The 17916-nt window shown below is 38.0% G+C and overlaps 1 protein-coding gene across 2 annotated transcripts in view; it reads right to left on the bottom strand.

The window, feature by feature from the left end:
- Positions 1 to 17916, bottom strand: part of NUP210 (nucleoporin 210) — a 69505-nt gene that overhangs the window by 39857 nt on the left and 11732 nt on the right. For both annotated transcript variants that reach the window (XM_072876267.1, XM_072876268.1), the window contains exons 4-12: positions 14503 to 14599; positions 12248 to 12398; positions 10330 to 10462; positions 9322 to 9480; positions 8774 to 8842; positions 8357 to 8463; positions 7129 to 7269; positions 5741 to 5878; positions 1849 to 2004 (exon numbers count right to left, since the gene is read on the bottom strand). In XM_072876267.1, the coding sequence (XP_072732368.1) occupies positions 1849 to 2004; positions 5741 to 5878; positions 7129 to 7269; positions 8357 to 8463; positions 8774 to 8842; positions 9322 to 9480; positions 10330 to 10462; positions 12248 to 12398; positions 14503 to 14599 (1151 nt within the window). The remainder of the gene's footprint in view (positions 1 to 1848; positions 2005 to 5740; positions 5879 to 7128; positions 7270 to 8356; positions 8464 to 8773; positions 8843 to 9321; positions 9481 to 10329; positions 10463 to 12247; positions 12399 to 14502; positions 14600 to 17916) is intronic.

The raw sequence follows: 17916 nt of genomic DNA, 5'->3' as shown, positions 1-17916 counted from the left end.
TATCCTGGAAGGAAGGTGCACTGCCCCAGAGCTTGCAAGACGTGCTTCCTAAATCAACTTCTATGCTCCCTCAGAAACAAAGACCATCACCTTTAAAAAGCCATAGCCAGATGGAGGTTGTTTGCCAGTCTCAATAGCATCCGCTTGGCATAAACAAACCTATTTCATTTATGACCATGCAGTTAGACAAACACAGCCTCTGGATCCCAGATTAGTCACACGTGCTCAGTACACTATCTCTTAGTTTTTCTGAGGTCAGGAGCAAGTTTCCTCTTCTGTCAAGTTTCCATTCCAATGCTTAGCTCTTTGCAAAAGGCACAGAGTTAAAGCATAGATTAAAATGCCTGAATTTGTGAAGGTACTAGAGTAGTACTACTTCACAGTAGCGAATATACACCAGAGTAGTGTTTACTTTTAGTTTCGATTCTATCATGTTACAGGTCTGGCAGTTCTTAACAGCTTGACAAAGAGAGCAAGCACTGACACAGTTTTATTAAGGAAAATTATTTGTGTCTAAAGGACACAAGGAGGTATTTCCAAATCAATAACATTCTAGAGAAAAATATTTAAGAATGTAGATTTACAGTGTTAACCAGAGCAGCTTCTTCATCTATCTTTGCACACTCTGTCCTGTGGGGCCATTACATACATACTGTTCCTGTATTTTCTTCACTCCATACCACCCAGTGATCACCCTGACCAAATCCTAAGAACAGGATATGATTTGCACAGAGACTGCTAAATCCCTCTTGGGAGGTATATTTTTCATTCCCATTTTCTCCTAATTTTCCTAAAAGATTATTTTTTTCTTGGCCAGCTTTGGTATCTAGATTCGTTATGTGGCTCTGTATTCATTTCAGCCTCCACCAGGCAGGAATTTCCTTGCACGTCTTGATGGTATCTGTCATCCTTTTATATTGAGAGAAAATACCCACCACTCTTACCCTGCAGAATGCATTTTTAATTTGGCTTAGTCTGCTTAGATGGCTAGGCCAGTAGTAAATTACTATTTCCTCCTTGGACTCTGTCCTGGTTTCAGCTGAGATAGAGTTAATTTTCTTTATAGTGGCTAGCATGAGGCTATGTTTTGGATTTGTGCTGAAAACAGTGTTGATGACACAGAGATTTTTTAGTTGTTGCTGCACTAGTGAAGGACTTTTCAGCTTCCCATGCTCTGCCAGGTGCAGAAGAAGCTGGGAGGGGGCACAGCCAGGACAGTTGATCCAAACTGAGCAAAGGGCTATTCCATACCATATGATGTCATGCTCAGCATATAAAGCTGGGGAAGAAGAAGGAAGGGGGGGATGTTCGGAGTGATGGCGTTTGTCTTCCCAAGTCACAGTTACGCGTGATGGAGCCCTGCTGTCCTGGAGATGGCTGAACACCTGCCTGCCCGTGGCAAGGAGTGAATGAATTCCTTGTTTTGCTCTGCTTGTGTGCGGGGCTTTTGCTTTCCCTGTGAAACTGTCTTTATCTCAACCCATGAGTTTTCTCACTTCTACTCTTCTGATTCTCTCCCCCATCCCACCGGGAGGGAGCGAGCAAGCAGCTGTGCGGTGCTTAGTTGCCGGCTGGGGTTAAACCACGACAGACTCAAAACTTCCAACAAGGAAAGAGACTTGCCAAGGAAATTAGGAAGGGGCAAAAATGGGAGTGAAGTTAATGCCGTAGAGAGAGCTTGAATCCCCAGAAGCACAAACTCTGAAACTGATCACTTAACCTGCCACAGGGTAGGCAGGGAAACCTCTTGGGAACATTTTGGAAAGGGGAATGCCTATGGCATTCTCAGCTGCTTCACTATTTCCAAAAGCCATATTCAAGAGTGACCAGGGAAAATAAGAGTTTTACCTTCATTTCTCCATAATGCAACGGATTTTGAACATCAATTGCCTGAATAACACTGACGCCAATATCACTTCCGGTTGTCATTACTCCTTTGACTGTCACTGTAGCAACTGCCTGGTTAGAAGAGGACCAGCTGAAATTTCCACTTCCACCATGAGCCTAGAATACAGAGAGAAAATCTTTCAAATATAAGTATATTGTTCTCACGTTTCTTAGCTGTCAAGCCTTTGAATACCTTGCATGAAAACCAGGGACACACTGAGCAATGACAATGTTATTGAGGAAATACAAATAAAATAACACCTCAGAACTTTCAAATAAGCAAGGTGAAGTAAGAGATGAGACGATTACTACCCTTCATTCATTTTAATTTCAGCTTTCTTCATGCACATATCCTACATGCCCACCAGTGCTGCTAACCCAAATATCTCTCTCCCAGCTGCAGAAGTCTGATGCTCACAACTCCCAGTGATTGAGAGTGCTTAGAGTCAGCAGAGCATTTCACAAATCGGCACACCAGAGCCTAGCACGTGGGATTATCGTACTTCTAAAAACTCCCACTGTTTCTCTGTTGCTGACAGCCAAAGTGCTGATTTTGGGTCTCAGAGCTGCTAACCTGACACTCTGTAGCTACTAGTTTCTTTCAGTGGGAAATGTTAAGGGATCTAAAGGGAAGAGAAAAGAAGGTGGGAGGCAGGAAGGGAATGAGGCAAGAGGGGAAAAAAGAAAAAGAAAAAGAAGTCACTCTCTTCTTGGCATTACTTCTTTATTTTTATGCTGAAAATCAGCACGTCTACCTGCAGCCATTCCACAAACATGCTGCTCCAGCAATTGATGAATCATGGAGTAAGCAATAGGCACACATGGAAACCGCCCGCTCTTGCCACAAGCACTGTGAGGGTCTGCGAAATGTACAGGCTACACGCCCACAATGGCTTTTCAGGAAGGAGTCAGTAACTGCCAAGCTTACAAGCTCAGGTTTATCATGCAGATGCCCATAAAAAACCCCAAATCAACGAAAAAGAAAAACCCACCCTTTTCCTAGAGCTCCCAGCTCTTGAAGGGTTGTTTCACTATTAGAAGAGCTTAAGTGAGTGGAATTATTCTACAGTAGGGTGAGAACTAGTTACTTGATATTATGGTCCACAGCAATAGAGACAAACTATTATACCCACTGTATGAGCACTTGGCAGCCAGGACAGGGTAATATCTGCTGCAGGTTCATATTTTATAAAGTGAAGGGCCAAAAAAACATTTTGCCAACACAAGCAGAGTATTGTCCTCCTAGATGTGTAATACAAGTTACTGAAGAAACATATTCATTACAATGCTGTAAAATGTATAGGTTTTAAACATCATTATTGTGAGCTACCGGAAGCTATTATTTGTCTCTGTTGAGACAAATACCATGCAGAAAGGTATACTGAGAATAATACATTTTTAAAGCAAGTTTTAAAAAAAAAAAACAAAAACAAACCAACTTTCACACTCCAAAATAAATTTCAAAGTTCCATCGGAGTAAAACAATGGTGAACATCAGAGCAATTCTTTGTTTATGTGTATTGTTTTAATTTCTTTAACTTCCTCAGCATTTGCTCTAACCTGTTTCATAATTAAAGTGCAAATTAACAAGATGATAAGTCTTGTCTAGAAGGACAGTGTGGAAAATAAACAAATCTAAATTATGTAGGAGCTTAGCTAATAACTTTTACCAGGGGAAATAAAAAAAACAACCAAAAGGACAGTCATTTCCCTTTTTCCCCTCTTATGAGCATGTGCACTACCTGATTACAGAAAGAGCACTGGACAAAGACAAATGGATAAATAGGTAATGGTGTGTGACAGAAAGAGATGCATGGGATGTGGCGAGAAACGTTTAAAGAATGTAAAAGTCCAGAATGTTTTGTAAAGATATTTTCAATTAAAACAGGGAAATGAACAGAAAACATAAAATAGAAATACCCAATTCTTAATAATTCTATGGAGTCACATCCCATTGCCATAGAAAGCAGATGCACGACTACATTTTTCTCTTTAGCAGTCAGTTTCCACTGAGGAGAGGAAGGGTAAACCAGCTTCTATTTCAGTCTAATCATTATCCACAGCCTGTTACCTGAACTTCACTCCACAAACTGCTACCAGGGACGGTGATGCCCTCACTAGGAGGAAAAAAGTAACCTCCACATACTTAACTTCACAAAGATGGCACTTCACTTCTCTAATGCATGAAGGAAAGAAGGAAGGAAGGAAACATCCTTTTTTTTTCTTCCCTTTTTTACTTGCAACAGAAGCCATCTTATTAGCACAAATATGAACAAAACAACCAACAAAAAACCAGACAGCTGATGAAGTAAAACTTAAAAGTCATTCCAATACCATCTGGAAGGAGTTACTTTAGCTATAAACAGAATTTGGTCAGATCCAAAAATCCCTTTCAACTTATTTTCAGAAAAAGTGTATTCACCAATTTAAAATAGCTTGACTCAAAAACTATCGAGTAGGAGGTAAACACTAATCTACAGGCAGGAACAACAGTCAAGCTGAGTGCTATTGTAAACAACCACTAGTATTGTTGAATGGGCAGATTGGAAAAATGTTCTCGATTTCAGTAAATGCAAATTTAAATGTTGGGAGAATAAAAGTTTTTATGTTTTTAATGAAAAAAAATCACAGTAAAGTAAGAATACTGATGCAGATTATTGGAGTAACACGAAGGAATGTTGTCTAGTGAGGTATTTCATGATATATGCAAGATAAGGCAAGACAAGAATAGAACTGTAAAAGAGGTGGGAAACAGAAAACCACATTCACTTTCCCTTACTGGGAAAAGTCTAGCAGAAGTTACAATGAAGTACTGAAAATGCATGTTTGTACTAAGAATTTTTACCACACTCTGCTGGTGTGGTTGGGTATAGCATGAACTAAACCAAACTAATCCCACAGAAATCAAAAGTACAGATGACAGTGCTAAACTCAATGGTGTTAACTTCAGATTTACAGTAGAGAATGCAATTTTATCCCTATGAGATTGATTTGTTTACTTCAGACGCCATGTGTCCCGCTGCCTCTTTTTGTATACTGTTTACCTGAAGACAGACCCAAAACTCAGCACTACTTCATGCTAAAAGGGAGAGGTAGGAACTGTGTATGAAACACTAGAGTGCAGGATCTAGGTGTCACTGTACTGGGGTGAGAGTCCAGGCTGCGGAAGCACAATGTTATTTTCTCCCATTAGACTATACTCCGGATGCTGGAACACAAGCCATTTGCTTCTTGAAATGTATGGAAGGATTGGCAGCACGGGAGCAAAGACACACATAAGAAATCCAAGAAAAAAGTCCCTTTAGGAGGGCATACTGTAAATGAAACTGTGGCCTTTGCCTCCCTATAACTTTTTATTAGAAGCATGAGATGTGGGGGGAGTGAAGGATACTGATGTTGAAGGTTGATAGGGCGCTGCTCATTGATCTTGTCATGCCCTTTTTGCAGTCACCTCACACTCCGATTCATACTCCCATACTTCCACCTCTTTACAGTAAATCGCAGCCTCAAATTATTACTATTAAGCTTTGATCTAGGATGTTTTCTGTAATTTCAAACCACTCTGTGTGTATGTGTATGGTGCATATGTGAGGGAGAGAGGAAGTGAATGAAAGACAAGAGGTAAAAGTCGGTGGGGTTTTTATGTTTGTTGGGTTTTTGTGTACTTTTTTTTAAACTAACTACACATTAATTCCTGCAACTAATATCCAACAAAATTCCTCCAAATAAAATTTTGGATATCACTGTGCCAAGGTCAACTGTGTATCCAAGGTCAACTCTATATAAGTGGTTAGAGGCCTTACTGTGCCTGCTTGAGCAATACTTCCTGCCTTTAGATACTTCTTTGGCATACCTGTATGGTGTACTGGTAGACCCCTGCTTTTGGCTGCCAAGGAAACGTCAAGATGCTGGGTGAAAGAACTATGGGAACATATATTTCAACATCTTGCTGGTTTCGCACTGGAACTGGTAATGTATGAACACCTCCATCCTACAAAAAGCAACAGCACAGTATTATAATGACAGCATAGTACTTCCTAGGAATGATGTTTAGTCCTTACATATAGACAAGTTGTTGAGAACGTCTCAGAGAGAAAAGAAAGCAACTACTTAGGGTCACCTATGAACAGTGTTACTTGTGAGCAAATACTCAGCTCATCGCAGCAAAGTGTGCTATTGCATTAAATGAGTAATATTACTATGGAGATACAGGTGCCCACATTAATTTAAAAGGCAAACAGCAATAAGAAATACACTCTTTCACTACCCCCTCCTAGTTTTTGAGACCTTATCCTGAGAACTCCACACCTGCATCTACTCGTTGCTCATTCTACTCTGCAGCAGGTGAAGACAAAACTCAGCCTAAAAGACCCATTCCTCAACCCATCCCGAAATACTGGCCTTTACAACTTTGCTGTAATCATAATGCCATAACCCTCTGGCACAACATACTGTTTCTTACTGGAGTTCTGAAAGAAAACTTTAACAGCTCTCAGTTGATGTTTCATCCAAGAGTACCTCTCTGACACAGAGAATGAGCTTGGCTTATCATATACAAGGATCTACTAAATTCTACTCAAGGAATCACTAAAACGATTTCACAGCAAATGCGTTGAAGTGTTGAATTTTTCCAAGTTTCAAGCAAAAGCAAATCACTTTCACACCACGTGCCCTAGTTAGCCATACATTCAGCAGCCTGCCCAACTAGCAGAAAGTTAATGAATATTAATTTGAAGAAATTTGCAGGCTGATACATTTGGCAGATTTTCATTCCAGCATTTAACATCACTTACCAAATGACAGAAACCTTTCCAAATGTAACTGAATGCAGAACAAGGCCAGGGTATGACACTGATGATCCTACCACAATAAATTGTAAAATTCACTCAGAGAATGTGAGAGGACCTTTGCACCAGCACAAGGATACAATATGTGCCCACATAAGTATCTGCCATGAAAAAAAAAATCAGTGCTGTGCACCACTAGTTTAACAGGTGTTTGCCACACTCTCAGTAGCAAAATCCCACAGTCTTTATTTAAGCAAATCCTCTCCTGACTTAATTGACAGTTTTCCTGAAGTAAGGATTTTAGAATTTGGTTCTTAATCTGTTTAAACAAAGACAGCTTAGACCCATGTAATTCTTTGGTTTCCTTTTACTATGTCACTATTAAGTCACTACTACACAAGTAAATCATTTTCAGGCCTACTAGTAAAGCAGAAGAGTTATTATAAAAACATACCTGATCTACTACTGATGTCAGCGCAGCATCAATAATGGTCTGACCCTTCTTTATTGCTTTCACATAATGATATGATCCATTCAGAGATGACTTCAGCACCTCAAAATATTCTTTGGACAGCTTTGTATTAATTCTGATATTCTAAAATCAGAACATTAAATAGATATTGCCACAGGTAACTGACATTAATCCTGTACAGACAGCCATAAACATATTAGCAACAAAACAATGAGAAAGCAATTGTTCAAAGAAACTTATCTGAAACTGAATAAGAACTTTTAAACTATGAAAGTTTCAGTCTTTCAACAAGATTATATCTTTTAGACACAGCATTAACTCCACAGAAAATATTTACTTTTTTAAATTAGCAGCAACATGTAATTTAACATGAAAAGTACCAATATTTATACCACGAAATAATTCATATTTCACAATAATTTGTTAATTTTGTCACTCTTAAACTGAAAAGGGGAAGAACATGAAAATATACTGCCCCAATAGCACATTTCTTGTGAGATCTAGCTGAAACTCAGATTTGTATCTCAGGAAGCAAATAAGTGCAAATAAAGTAACACTCACAGAAACTCAATATTCTGAAAAGCAATAATTTAATAACATTTTTCTGCTTGCAAATGAACTATTTAAATCTTGTTTTCTTTTTTTTTTTTTTTAAGAGCAACGTATATTTGGTACCTCGTACCTAGAATTCATCTAATTTAACTACCAGTGAAGTGTTTTAATGCTAGCTAATCATCTAAGCTTTTCCCATAATCAAGGGAAAGGAAACCGGTAGCTCCCCAGGAGTGTTGTAAGCCTACCTTACACCTCATTCTTTAATAGGAAAGATTGCCTCTAGACGTGACGATATTATATTTGAGGGGGATTGATGAGATGAAGTACTGAAGTACTTAGCACTGCTCTCCAGCAGTTACACCGGTTTGCAATTTCCAGTGCAATGCCTATGCTACATGTTTGAAGTACATTGTCCAACTTCTTCCATTTTTTTCTACAGCACTTAGACTCCAATGGGCACTTTCACATGAATTACCCAGAGGGCTTTATTTAAAAAAAACCAAAACAACAAAATAAAGGGAAAAAAGGAAAAGGCAAGAAACAACATCCTTTGAAGTGTCCTAACTCTGTGTAAATAAGAAACTGCTCAACTAATTTCAAAGAAAGCCAGGATCTAGGAGACAGACACTCAGGAGTATATCGACATTTCACTTACATCAGATAAATACACCTTATTGCTCGATTTATCATACACTTCAATTGTAATTTCATAAAGTCTGCCTGTTTCTAGGACCCATCTGTCACCTGGATGAACTGTAAATCCTACAAAACAGGAAATATTGAACAGCACAAATCAACGGCCTCTTTACGTAATGGACATAAGCATTTTGCTTCTGGTGCCCACACTCTGAAGATGCACCTTCATTGTTGCTGAATACAGACATGAAAGAAAATAAATAAATATTTACTAATAAACCTATTTCACATTGAGGTACTTTTATGAACAAAATTACTTTTCTATGAAAAGTAATAAGAGAAGCAGAAGCGTGTATATACACACAGAAGAACACCAACACAAAAACAAGGCAAGAAATCATATTAAGCAATCAGGAAAATTGCAGCCAATACCAACCTAAATACCCAGGATTTACAACATAGATAGTGCTGTTTGGTAGTCTGGAAGCCCCTTGCATGCGAATACCTGAAGTCTCAGTAAAGGAACAGAAAAGTTTTGTCAAAAGTCAAATAAAGATCAGCTTGTTCCTGGGGCTCATTGTGCCTCTTTGGATATTTAAAGCTAACTGTACACTGAAAATAAATGTAATCGCCACTATCCTGAAAGACAGTGAGCATTTCAGAGAGATCCCACTAGAGAATATAATGCTCTAAATATAAAAATTAAATAAAGCCCCATCACATTTCCACATTGACTGAGGGGAACAGACATGATTTAATTGATCTTTTGCCAACCTAATTTCTTAGAACATTTCAAGGCATTGGGCAGCTCTGTTGAGACTGAGTTCACAGCAGTGCTGCTTTCTATGGCTCCATCAGGTGCTCCTGATTTTCAAGACTACTGGTACAAATATGGACAATTTTATCTTTTTGTGCTGCAAAGGATGGAAAGTTTGTCTCCTGCCATGAAGATTTGGATGGAAAAGCATCACCTAGGAAGGATACTCTTGTGCCCAAGTATGAGGTTAGTTTGTCCCTGCTGCAATGCAGTTACAACTGATGTTGCCTGGTCCAACTTGGCAACTGCCCAAGACAGATCTCCCTCAGGACCAAGTACGTTGTTCTGTAGCTGCAGTTCATACTGATCAGACGGCATCATTAATTCTGTACATAAAACAAGACAACATATGAAATAATAAAAGCAAATGTGTCAGTGTTTGGATGCTAATTATTGCTGATTAGTTTTTATTGATGCCTAGTGCACACATTAAATTAGTATTTTAAACATCTTGTAGAAATAGCATTTCTAAGATTATATCAATAGACACACAAAATTAGCTTCTTGCCTAACTTTAATTTCTTCGAAGCTGCAATTTCCAACTACTATAATCCCACTGTTTAGACCTAACATCCAATTAATTCCCAGCTTCAAAGGTTGTCAAATTACTTTCTACGAGTTACTGACAATTTCTGATGCTCCATTCTGCACTACTAGCTGATGTAGTGAGCCTAGTTTACTAGCCCAGTAAAACATTTCTTATCTAGTTTCAGAGAGAGAGAGAGAGTCTCATTACCAGCACAGGCTCTTTGTGAGCAACAGATGCTGTTACAAATTTCCACACCTTTAAATGGACATAAAGCCACACTTGTAGGAGTGGAGCAAATTCATTTGTCAAGAAACATTTTCTGTTAGAAAAATTGCTAATCTAAATTTGATTTAACTAAGAAAGTCAGACACAGTTTCTTAGTCAATGTGAAATAAATGAGTACATCTGAAATGACAGTGTTAGCTCCTATTCTGTTACCCTTACCTTCATGTCCGTGACAAATCTGCAAGAGTATATCCTTTATAGACACAATTTTTTTTGAGAGAAAAAACTGAACAGCTGTATCATCATGTAGTTTAGGAAAACCGTATTAAATATTAACAATGCAGTTTAAACACAATTAAAAATTTCTCAGCAGTTAAAAGGGGGGAGGGGAACCACCAAAACCCAAAAAAACAGGACAAACCTGTAATCTTCCCTTGCCTTATTTTCTGAACTCTGTACTGAATTGATGTTCCTACCAGAAGGTAAATGTCATATGCTGGATTTAAAAGGATGTTTTCCAAAATAAGCAATCTGACTTCTGCAGGATGCACATGCTATTGATTGAGGGGAAAAAAAAAAAAAAGAAAAAGCAACCACATTTAAAGCAGTTCATTTGTTTGAAACAGACCATGCAGCAATAACTTATAATCTATAAGTGAAAAATATTACTTGCTGTAATTGGCTCTTTATTATCACCCCAAATTTTGTCACAACAGAAAAATGCAAAGGTCAGTGAACGGTATAGAGATCTGCTCTGCGCATACTGTGCAAAGCCGAAGAAAAAAAAATCAAGTCTGTATGGACATCATTTTGGTTCAGTTTTCTGGAGAATACAGAAAAACTTGAGACAGATGTACAGTGACTATTCAGACATCTAGAAATTTATTTTCCCTGCTCTAAAGCATGGTACGTCCATACAACATATCCTTTATAACTTCACTGAGGAATCTGTATTAAACTCATAGGTCTATTAAATGAGGAATACAACAGATAATTGTATAAATTCTATTACAGTTGTCTGAGGGATATTCACTGAAAATGTGCAGTCTGGCAGCATTGAAAGATTTAAAGGAACTACTAACCAGAAAGCCGTAAAAGACTGCAAATAGAACAATCTTATTTCAATTTCACTTACAGTATCAGCTCAAAAATAATTCAGAAAAATAAATATTAAACCAGAAAACTAAACAAGCTACAAGCATTCAAGAAAAAAAAAAAAGTCAGACTGATATCACGTAGAGTAACTACATTCAGCGCAATTGTCAAAGGCAGAATTCTAACAAAAATAGAATTCTTAACATGCACTATTATTTGTGCCACGTTACTAGTATTACATACATTTAGATAATATTTTCGTAGAACACTTTTTACAGGCATGGGTTAGATAGTCCAAGGCAATTCTGCTTTAAGCAAAAACATTAAGTACAACACGTAGTAACACAAATCTGCAAAACCAGACTGCAGATATGAGATGAACTTTGGAAGAACCCCATCATTTTATACAAGGATTTTTTTTAAGATGCAGTATTAAGTTGACACTAGCACAATGCCAAGCATTCCTTAAGCGATAACCCATAAAAACTCTCTCAGGTGCTTGTAAATTCTATTAAGAGAAAAAACAACTCTGTTACCAGAGTTAAATGAAAAACTCAGTCACCACAAGTTACAAAGACAGAAACAGCATGGATCTACCTAACAGCTGGGAAGACGGCCAATACTGCGGTTTAACACCCTTGTAGCATTGACATTCTGATCCCAAAGCCCTTCCTTGGAGACCAGAATCTAATGAGGTAGAATTAGATACTAACAAAGTATTCATATGATGCTCATTTCAAGCACAACAGGAAATAAAGGTATATCCAATATAACAATCCTTGTTCTAGCTATTTATTTATTGGAAAAAAAAAAAAATACCTGAAGTGTTCTAGCTGGTTATTTTTAAAAAGAGCTAAAGGGCCGATGCCCTATCCAGCGTGATTCTAGTTATATATATGATATGATTTAATATCAGGAATAATAAAATCACACAGAAGTATTTGAAGTGTATTCATCTGCCGCAAGGCCTTTTGTCAGAGAGTTCGGTTTAGAAATTATCTCTGGCACATGCACCATCCTGGGTCAGGTAACTGCACTAAATTCCAACCCTTCAGGGTGATCAAGAGCAGCACTGTCATCTTTTCTGATATGGGCTACAGAGTCAATCCAGTAAGACAGAGATGCAGCACTGTTACCCACAATGGGAACAATATGGCAGGGCAAACTTACAGTACTCCCGTAACACCAAACTATAAGACTAAATTATTTTTTTTTAAAAAAAAAAAAGAACACAAGTTTCTTACCTTATAGACGCTTTCCTGTATTCTTGCTTTTAATTTAGAACTCCCCGTTTTCATTCCAGACACCAAAATGGTATCTCCTTGCTTGGCAACTTTTTCCATCTCTGATATATAGGAAGGTGGAATATAAGTGGATTCTAAGAACTTGAGTATACTGAAAGGTGAACCGCAAAGTGAATAGAAAATTGTTAACCAATCTTTGCAACAGAGAAACACCACCGCTATTTATTCCCAGCTATTTCCATGTTTCAAGCAAACTTAAGATGTCTGCCTAGGACCAGATATCCAAATTTTACTCATGCTTGAAGATATCCGCAGCTAATTTCTGTGACTGATAAAAGTTTGTTTGAAGCTTGTTTGTGGGCTTTAAATAGATATCAGAAGACTGCACATGTTGTCTATAATGATGCCTCCAGTTTTTACAGTAGGTCTAGGCCGCAAAAACTCTCTATATTATTGTGGAACAACTGATGTGAAAGACCCAAAGCTTATGTTTATAAAAGCAACAGCTTAACAAACCAGAACATAACTTTGACCTACATGAAGAAGCTAGCATGCATTTAATAAATGACTATGAAAAAAATCTACAAGCAGAATACTTGTAGTAACTGTTAGAAATTTCAATGAGGTGTGACAACAGAGAGGAAAGGAATTTGCCATGAATGGGTAAACAACAGGACAGAAATTGAAAGAGGACCATGTTTTAAAGGTTGCCAGCTTCTGTATGCACATGATCTGTTTGGCTTTATGTGCACTTTCACAGCAAAATCACTAAAGCCATACTGAGAACAGTTATGAATATTAATATATTTATGATGGTTTAATTTATTTTGCAAAGCTGTAGCACCATTAAAACATTTTTATGTTATCATACCTGTGCTAACAGTAGAGGATATATCAACATTACTTTGGTTAAAATCACATGTCTAGCAAATACTTATACGGAAACAAAAAGCTCTGTATGGACTAGGACTTGGATCACAAGTCCCAGTGAACAATTAGCATACTGTCTTGCTATCACTTTAGATAGGGGCCATACACTCATACCTGCAGCTTCAAGCATATTATGGGCTTAACAGGCTTGCCTCAGGTAATGCTGCATGTTTGTTTCTCTAAGGTTGCAAAATCGGAGTATGTGTTTACTCAGTAGGAAGGAGTCATTTGCTACTCCCACCCCATTTCCAATGTATTTGGAATATAGGTTTGAGGATGGAAGTTAACTGTTAACCATTCTGCTAAGAGAACTTGTTTCCCCACATTCTAGTCATAGAACCATCATATGAATAAAGCCAGGTTTTTTAAAGGAAGATATAGTTTCCTACATTATTTTGTGTCCTGCAATCCACCTACATTTTGCTGGAACCTGTTTTCTGAAGCAACTGAAGCCTCTGGTGCATGAGTTTGAATCTATTTCATCTTACAAGCTTACTATATGTTAGGGAAGCTTTGACTAAAGCTGTACTCAAGGAGTGCCTGTGAACTGCTTTGTGAGAAAAACCCATGTTTCATGTGTTTGCACGCTGGTCAAATTCACGTATATCAGAGAGGTATTTTTTCTACCAACATTCATGTTGAGCAAAGTCAAGATTCACCATGGCATACAAAATGATGAATACTAGCATAATCCTGCTAGATAACAGGATCCTGGTGTGTTGGCACAAGTTGGTGTCAGTGCAAAGATAAAACTCCTGTAGTCCAACTTGAAAAATATCCCATACAAGGTACTGCTAAGTAGCCTTCAATTCTGGTTAGTTTAATAAGGATGGAAACTCAAATTTCTGTTTGAAGCCACTGAAGAATAGAACAAGGAAGTCACCACTGTAAAACTACACAGTGCACATGCTTAATAAAAAAAAACAACAAACCAAACAAACCACCAAAACAGAGGCCAAAGATGGTCTGGTGACAAATATGGGCGGGGGGAAATACCCCTGCTGAAATCTCAAAATAACAATCTTACTGATAAACCTTTCCTTTGCACAAGATGTTTCAGGAAGATCAACAATTGCATCTATTTATTTCTAGTTGCTGGATGAGAACTACCTGGGCTGCTCATTAACACTGCCAGCTGCTCAATTAAACAGGGATGAGAGTGCCCAAGCTGTTGAGTAGGCACTTAAAAAAAAACCCTAAAAACAATTGACCCATAAGCATTATTTTAGGCATCAGTTCAGTAAACTGCCTAGATGCAGGGAACTATTTATACACATCAATCTTAGTGGACACAAGACTTTTGAGAACAAAGTAAATGAACTTACCGTAATGCATTGTGAGAATCTGAGAAGCCATCAGCCTCTGTGTCTTTTACTATTGTCCAGTCAAAGACTAACCCTGCCAACGTACTGAAAGTGTTTCCTATAAATCAAACAATCAGGTTAAAACAAAAACAAGTAACAAGCATAGAGTCTTCCTGGAACACAAACTGTGACTTTTTCCTCTAGGAAATTTATTTATCTTATCCCTAAAAGACGGATTTTTAAACAAACGGACTGAAAGCAACGATTTATCATGATTACATTTAAGTGTAATGGTCTGCTACTCTGAAACATCTTACAATCTTCAAGATGAGTCTTGCTCTGAATTGCAATGTCCACTGGGACAAATAAATATGGAACTGAAATCCCAGTATTTACTATATTTTAAAATACATTTTCATTTGTGTTCTTCCCTTTGACATTCATATATACATTAATAAAGTAAGAATCAAAGCAGATTTATTCTCAAATTCTTATCCTTAAAGGTTTATGACATTTTTAAGCTACAAAAATATTTAAGACAAGATAATGCAACTCACAGCCTACGTTGTTTCTCCCATTTCTATACAGCTTACTGCAGTTAGTTCCAAATCCCAAATAAATAGGATTTTAAACACAAAACTCTAAACATACAAGGCAATATAAATAAAATTGATTGAGACTGGGTTATTTAACATGCCTTCAAATCTAACTTTATTTAATGATGCATGCTTTAGCTTTGCAAAGCTATACTACACTCTTTTGTTTTGCTCCAATTGAAAATAACAGGGCCAGTGGAGAAACGCACATCGTGGCACTATGGAGAGGCTATGCCTGGACACAGCCAGTGCCACAGCGAATGGGTAGCGAAAACACGAAAGCATCCTTACAGCCTCTGAACCACCATGGGGCCTGGATGTCCTGGCTCCTGTTGGAGTCCCTCACTACGAAGGCAAAGTCAGGTTATCAAAGACAAGCTATCACGGGGATTCCTCAGATGATGCAGGGTCTCACTCATTCATAGAGGATCAGCTACCTCCGCAGCACAGAGGGCAGCAGCTGTCTCCCAGTTAAGCCTATCAGAGGCAGCACCCAGGGCAGCAGACAGGTAATACAGCGCTTGCCATGAACTGTATTGTGTCTCTGTCCTTCCCTGCAGGATCACACAGCTGTAACATTACCCTCACAGGCTCCTCGGATGTCAATGTAGGCAGTGACTTGTGCTCCTGCTCCACAGCCTCCTGCTCCACAGCCGTAACCCTGCCCAGAGCTGCTCCTCTGTGATGCTTCAGCAGAAAAGCAGCTCTCACTGGCAAGGCTGGAGCAAACCCCAGCAAACAAGGAGAGCTGTCTTGATGTGCTGTGCTCCATCAGTGGGCCAGGAAGCCAGTGTTCCTTGCACACTCATAGCCAAAGAAATGCAAACTCACATCTTTAAGTCTTTCTCTTACTTAACTCACGTCTAGTTAAGTCATAGTAGAATAACTTGAGCAAAGTTCAACAGATAAAAGAAAACAATATATAGTATGACTTTTTTTTCCCCTCCACATTCTATACTTAATTTGGCCAAAGATCTCCATGATCTTCTTCCTCTCTTGCATTAGTAATCTTTGAAACGTAGTATTTGGGGAGCAAGTTTATATTTGGAGTGGCTTATTAAAAACATGTGCAAAAAGGAATCTGCATTAATGTAACTGATTAAAAAATACAGCTTATGAAAAAAAATAACTGGACTATATGGAAGAGAATAAGGAAAGAAGCTATTCCTAAGGATACCTCGATACTCACAGGATCATCAATAATCATCAGTATTAATGAATGGTCGGACCCATACCAGCTGCAATAATCTGGCAATGTAAGATGCAATAATCACCACCAGCCCAAAACACACCGTGCTTGGTACGTCCCTAGGGTCTACTTAACAACTTACACACCAGGGAAAAAGCTACAATGGCTGATACAAAGCATCTACTCTCCCTCTCACACAGGCTGCGGTAGCAGATTTGACAACCTGTTCTTTGTGCAATTTTTCAGCAAACCTAAGCAGATTTTTCCCAATATTCATTGAACTGGATAATTATTTTATATTTATTTTTTCACCTTCTGAATATTAAAAAAAAAGTGTTCAGAAGTCCCTTATTCAATTCTCTGACTTCTCCTGAACAATTATGTCCTTCCATAAACTTGCCACTGCTCTTGTGGGTTTTTTGTTTGTTTTGGTTTTGTGGGGGTTTTTTTGTTTGTTTGTTTTTTAAAGTGTGCCAAGAAAGACCACTGAGAGTCCAATATGTCCAAAGGTCTCCCAAGGATGGATCCCAAGGTTAGTTGGGTCAAAAGGAACTGATTTTCAAAGCTTTTGAGTGTATCCTGATCCCCTAAACTTAGATTGGGAAGTTTAGTCCTACGGCTTCTAACCAACACCTTGTTTCAGTCATGCAGATTAAATGTTCTTTGTGGGTTTTGAACTACTGCTCCTGTTCAGACTCTAACTTGGGTGGCTTCCAAGGCAAATTCGTCCATTGAGCATGCTTGAGAGTTTGCAGAAATGCAAACCAAGAATCCAGTATTAAGCATAGTATAAGAAAATGAAATTTCATTAACAACATATTGCCATACATAACCTGGCATTCATGGTTTACAAACAAATGTAGGATGGGCTCATTAACTACCCAAAACAAACAATTCAACCTTTTATAGCTGCTTTACATATCAGTTCCTTTCAGCCCAGTAGTTGTCCTAAAAAATCACTTGGTTTGTGTGAGTGTTGATGTATGCATAAAAATCAATTGTTGAAACCAAAGCATAATATTCTTATGAGTATCATGGTTCTTTTTCTGATGCTACAGACAGTATGAAAAGCAGAAGTTTTCTGCTCCTATTAAATAATTATGCATCCAGTCCAAATGCACTGACTTTTATGAGCCTAAATGGTACCTCCCAAAAGTGAGTGTTTCTATAATAATTAAGGGATATTAATCCAAGGAATAGGTGGGTGATTGGTCTTCAACATCATCTCTGAACATCCTGTTGGATGCTTGATTGGACTCAGATAAAATTTCCTTTTGCAAAATTCTTTAGACTATCTCAGCTCAAAAGAAAAAAAAAGAAAAAAGGAAAAAAAAAAAACCAGCCTACTTCACATTCCTGTGCAGCCTTGCTCAGCTTAGTTAAATCCTGATGGGACATTTCAACAGGATAAGTGTTGGGACTTTTTCCATTACTTTCTTACTCCTGACCTGGAGGTAGAATTGCTAAGAGCTGACAGCTGGAGGTAGAATTGCTAAGAGCTGACACCTTTATTTTAATTATTTTAAATTCTGATTTTTAAAAATACCCTTAGCACTAGAGTTAAGTTTCCTGGAAAATAAGGAAAAAAAGGCAAGCAAAAGTTGTTGGAAATCAAGCAGTGTTTGATTTTCCTATTCAGGTGGTATGTCG

The sequence above is a fragment of the Ciconia boyciana genome, chromosome 11 (genome assembly GCF_034638445.1).
Source record: "Ciconia boyciana chromosome 11, ASM3463844v1, whole genome shotgun sequence".
NCBI classification, from domain to species: domain Eukaryota; kingdom Metazoa; phylum Chordata; class Aves; order Ciconiiformes; family Ciconiidae; genus Ciconia; species Ciconia boyciana.
The sequence above is the reverse complement of the archived record's forward strand: the minus strand, read 5'-3'. Positions and strand labels throughout refer to the sequence as shown.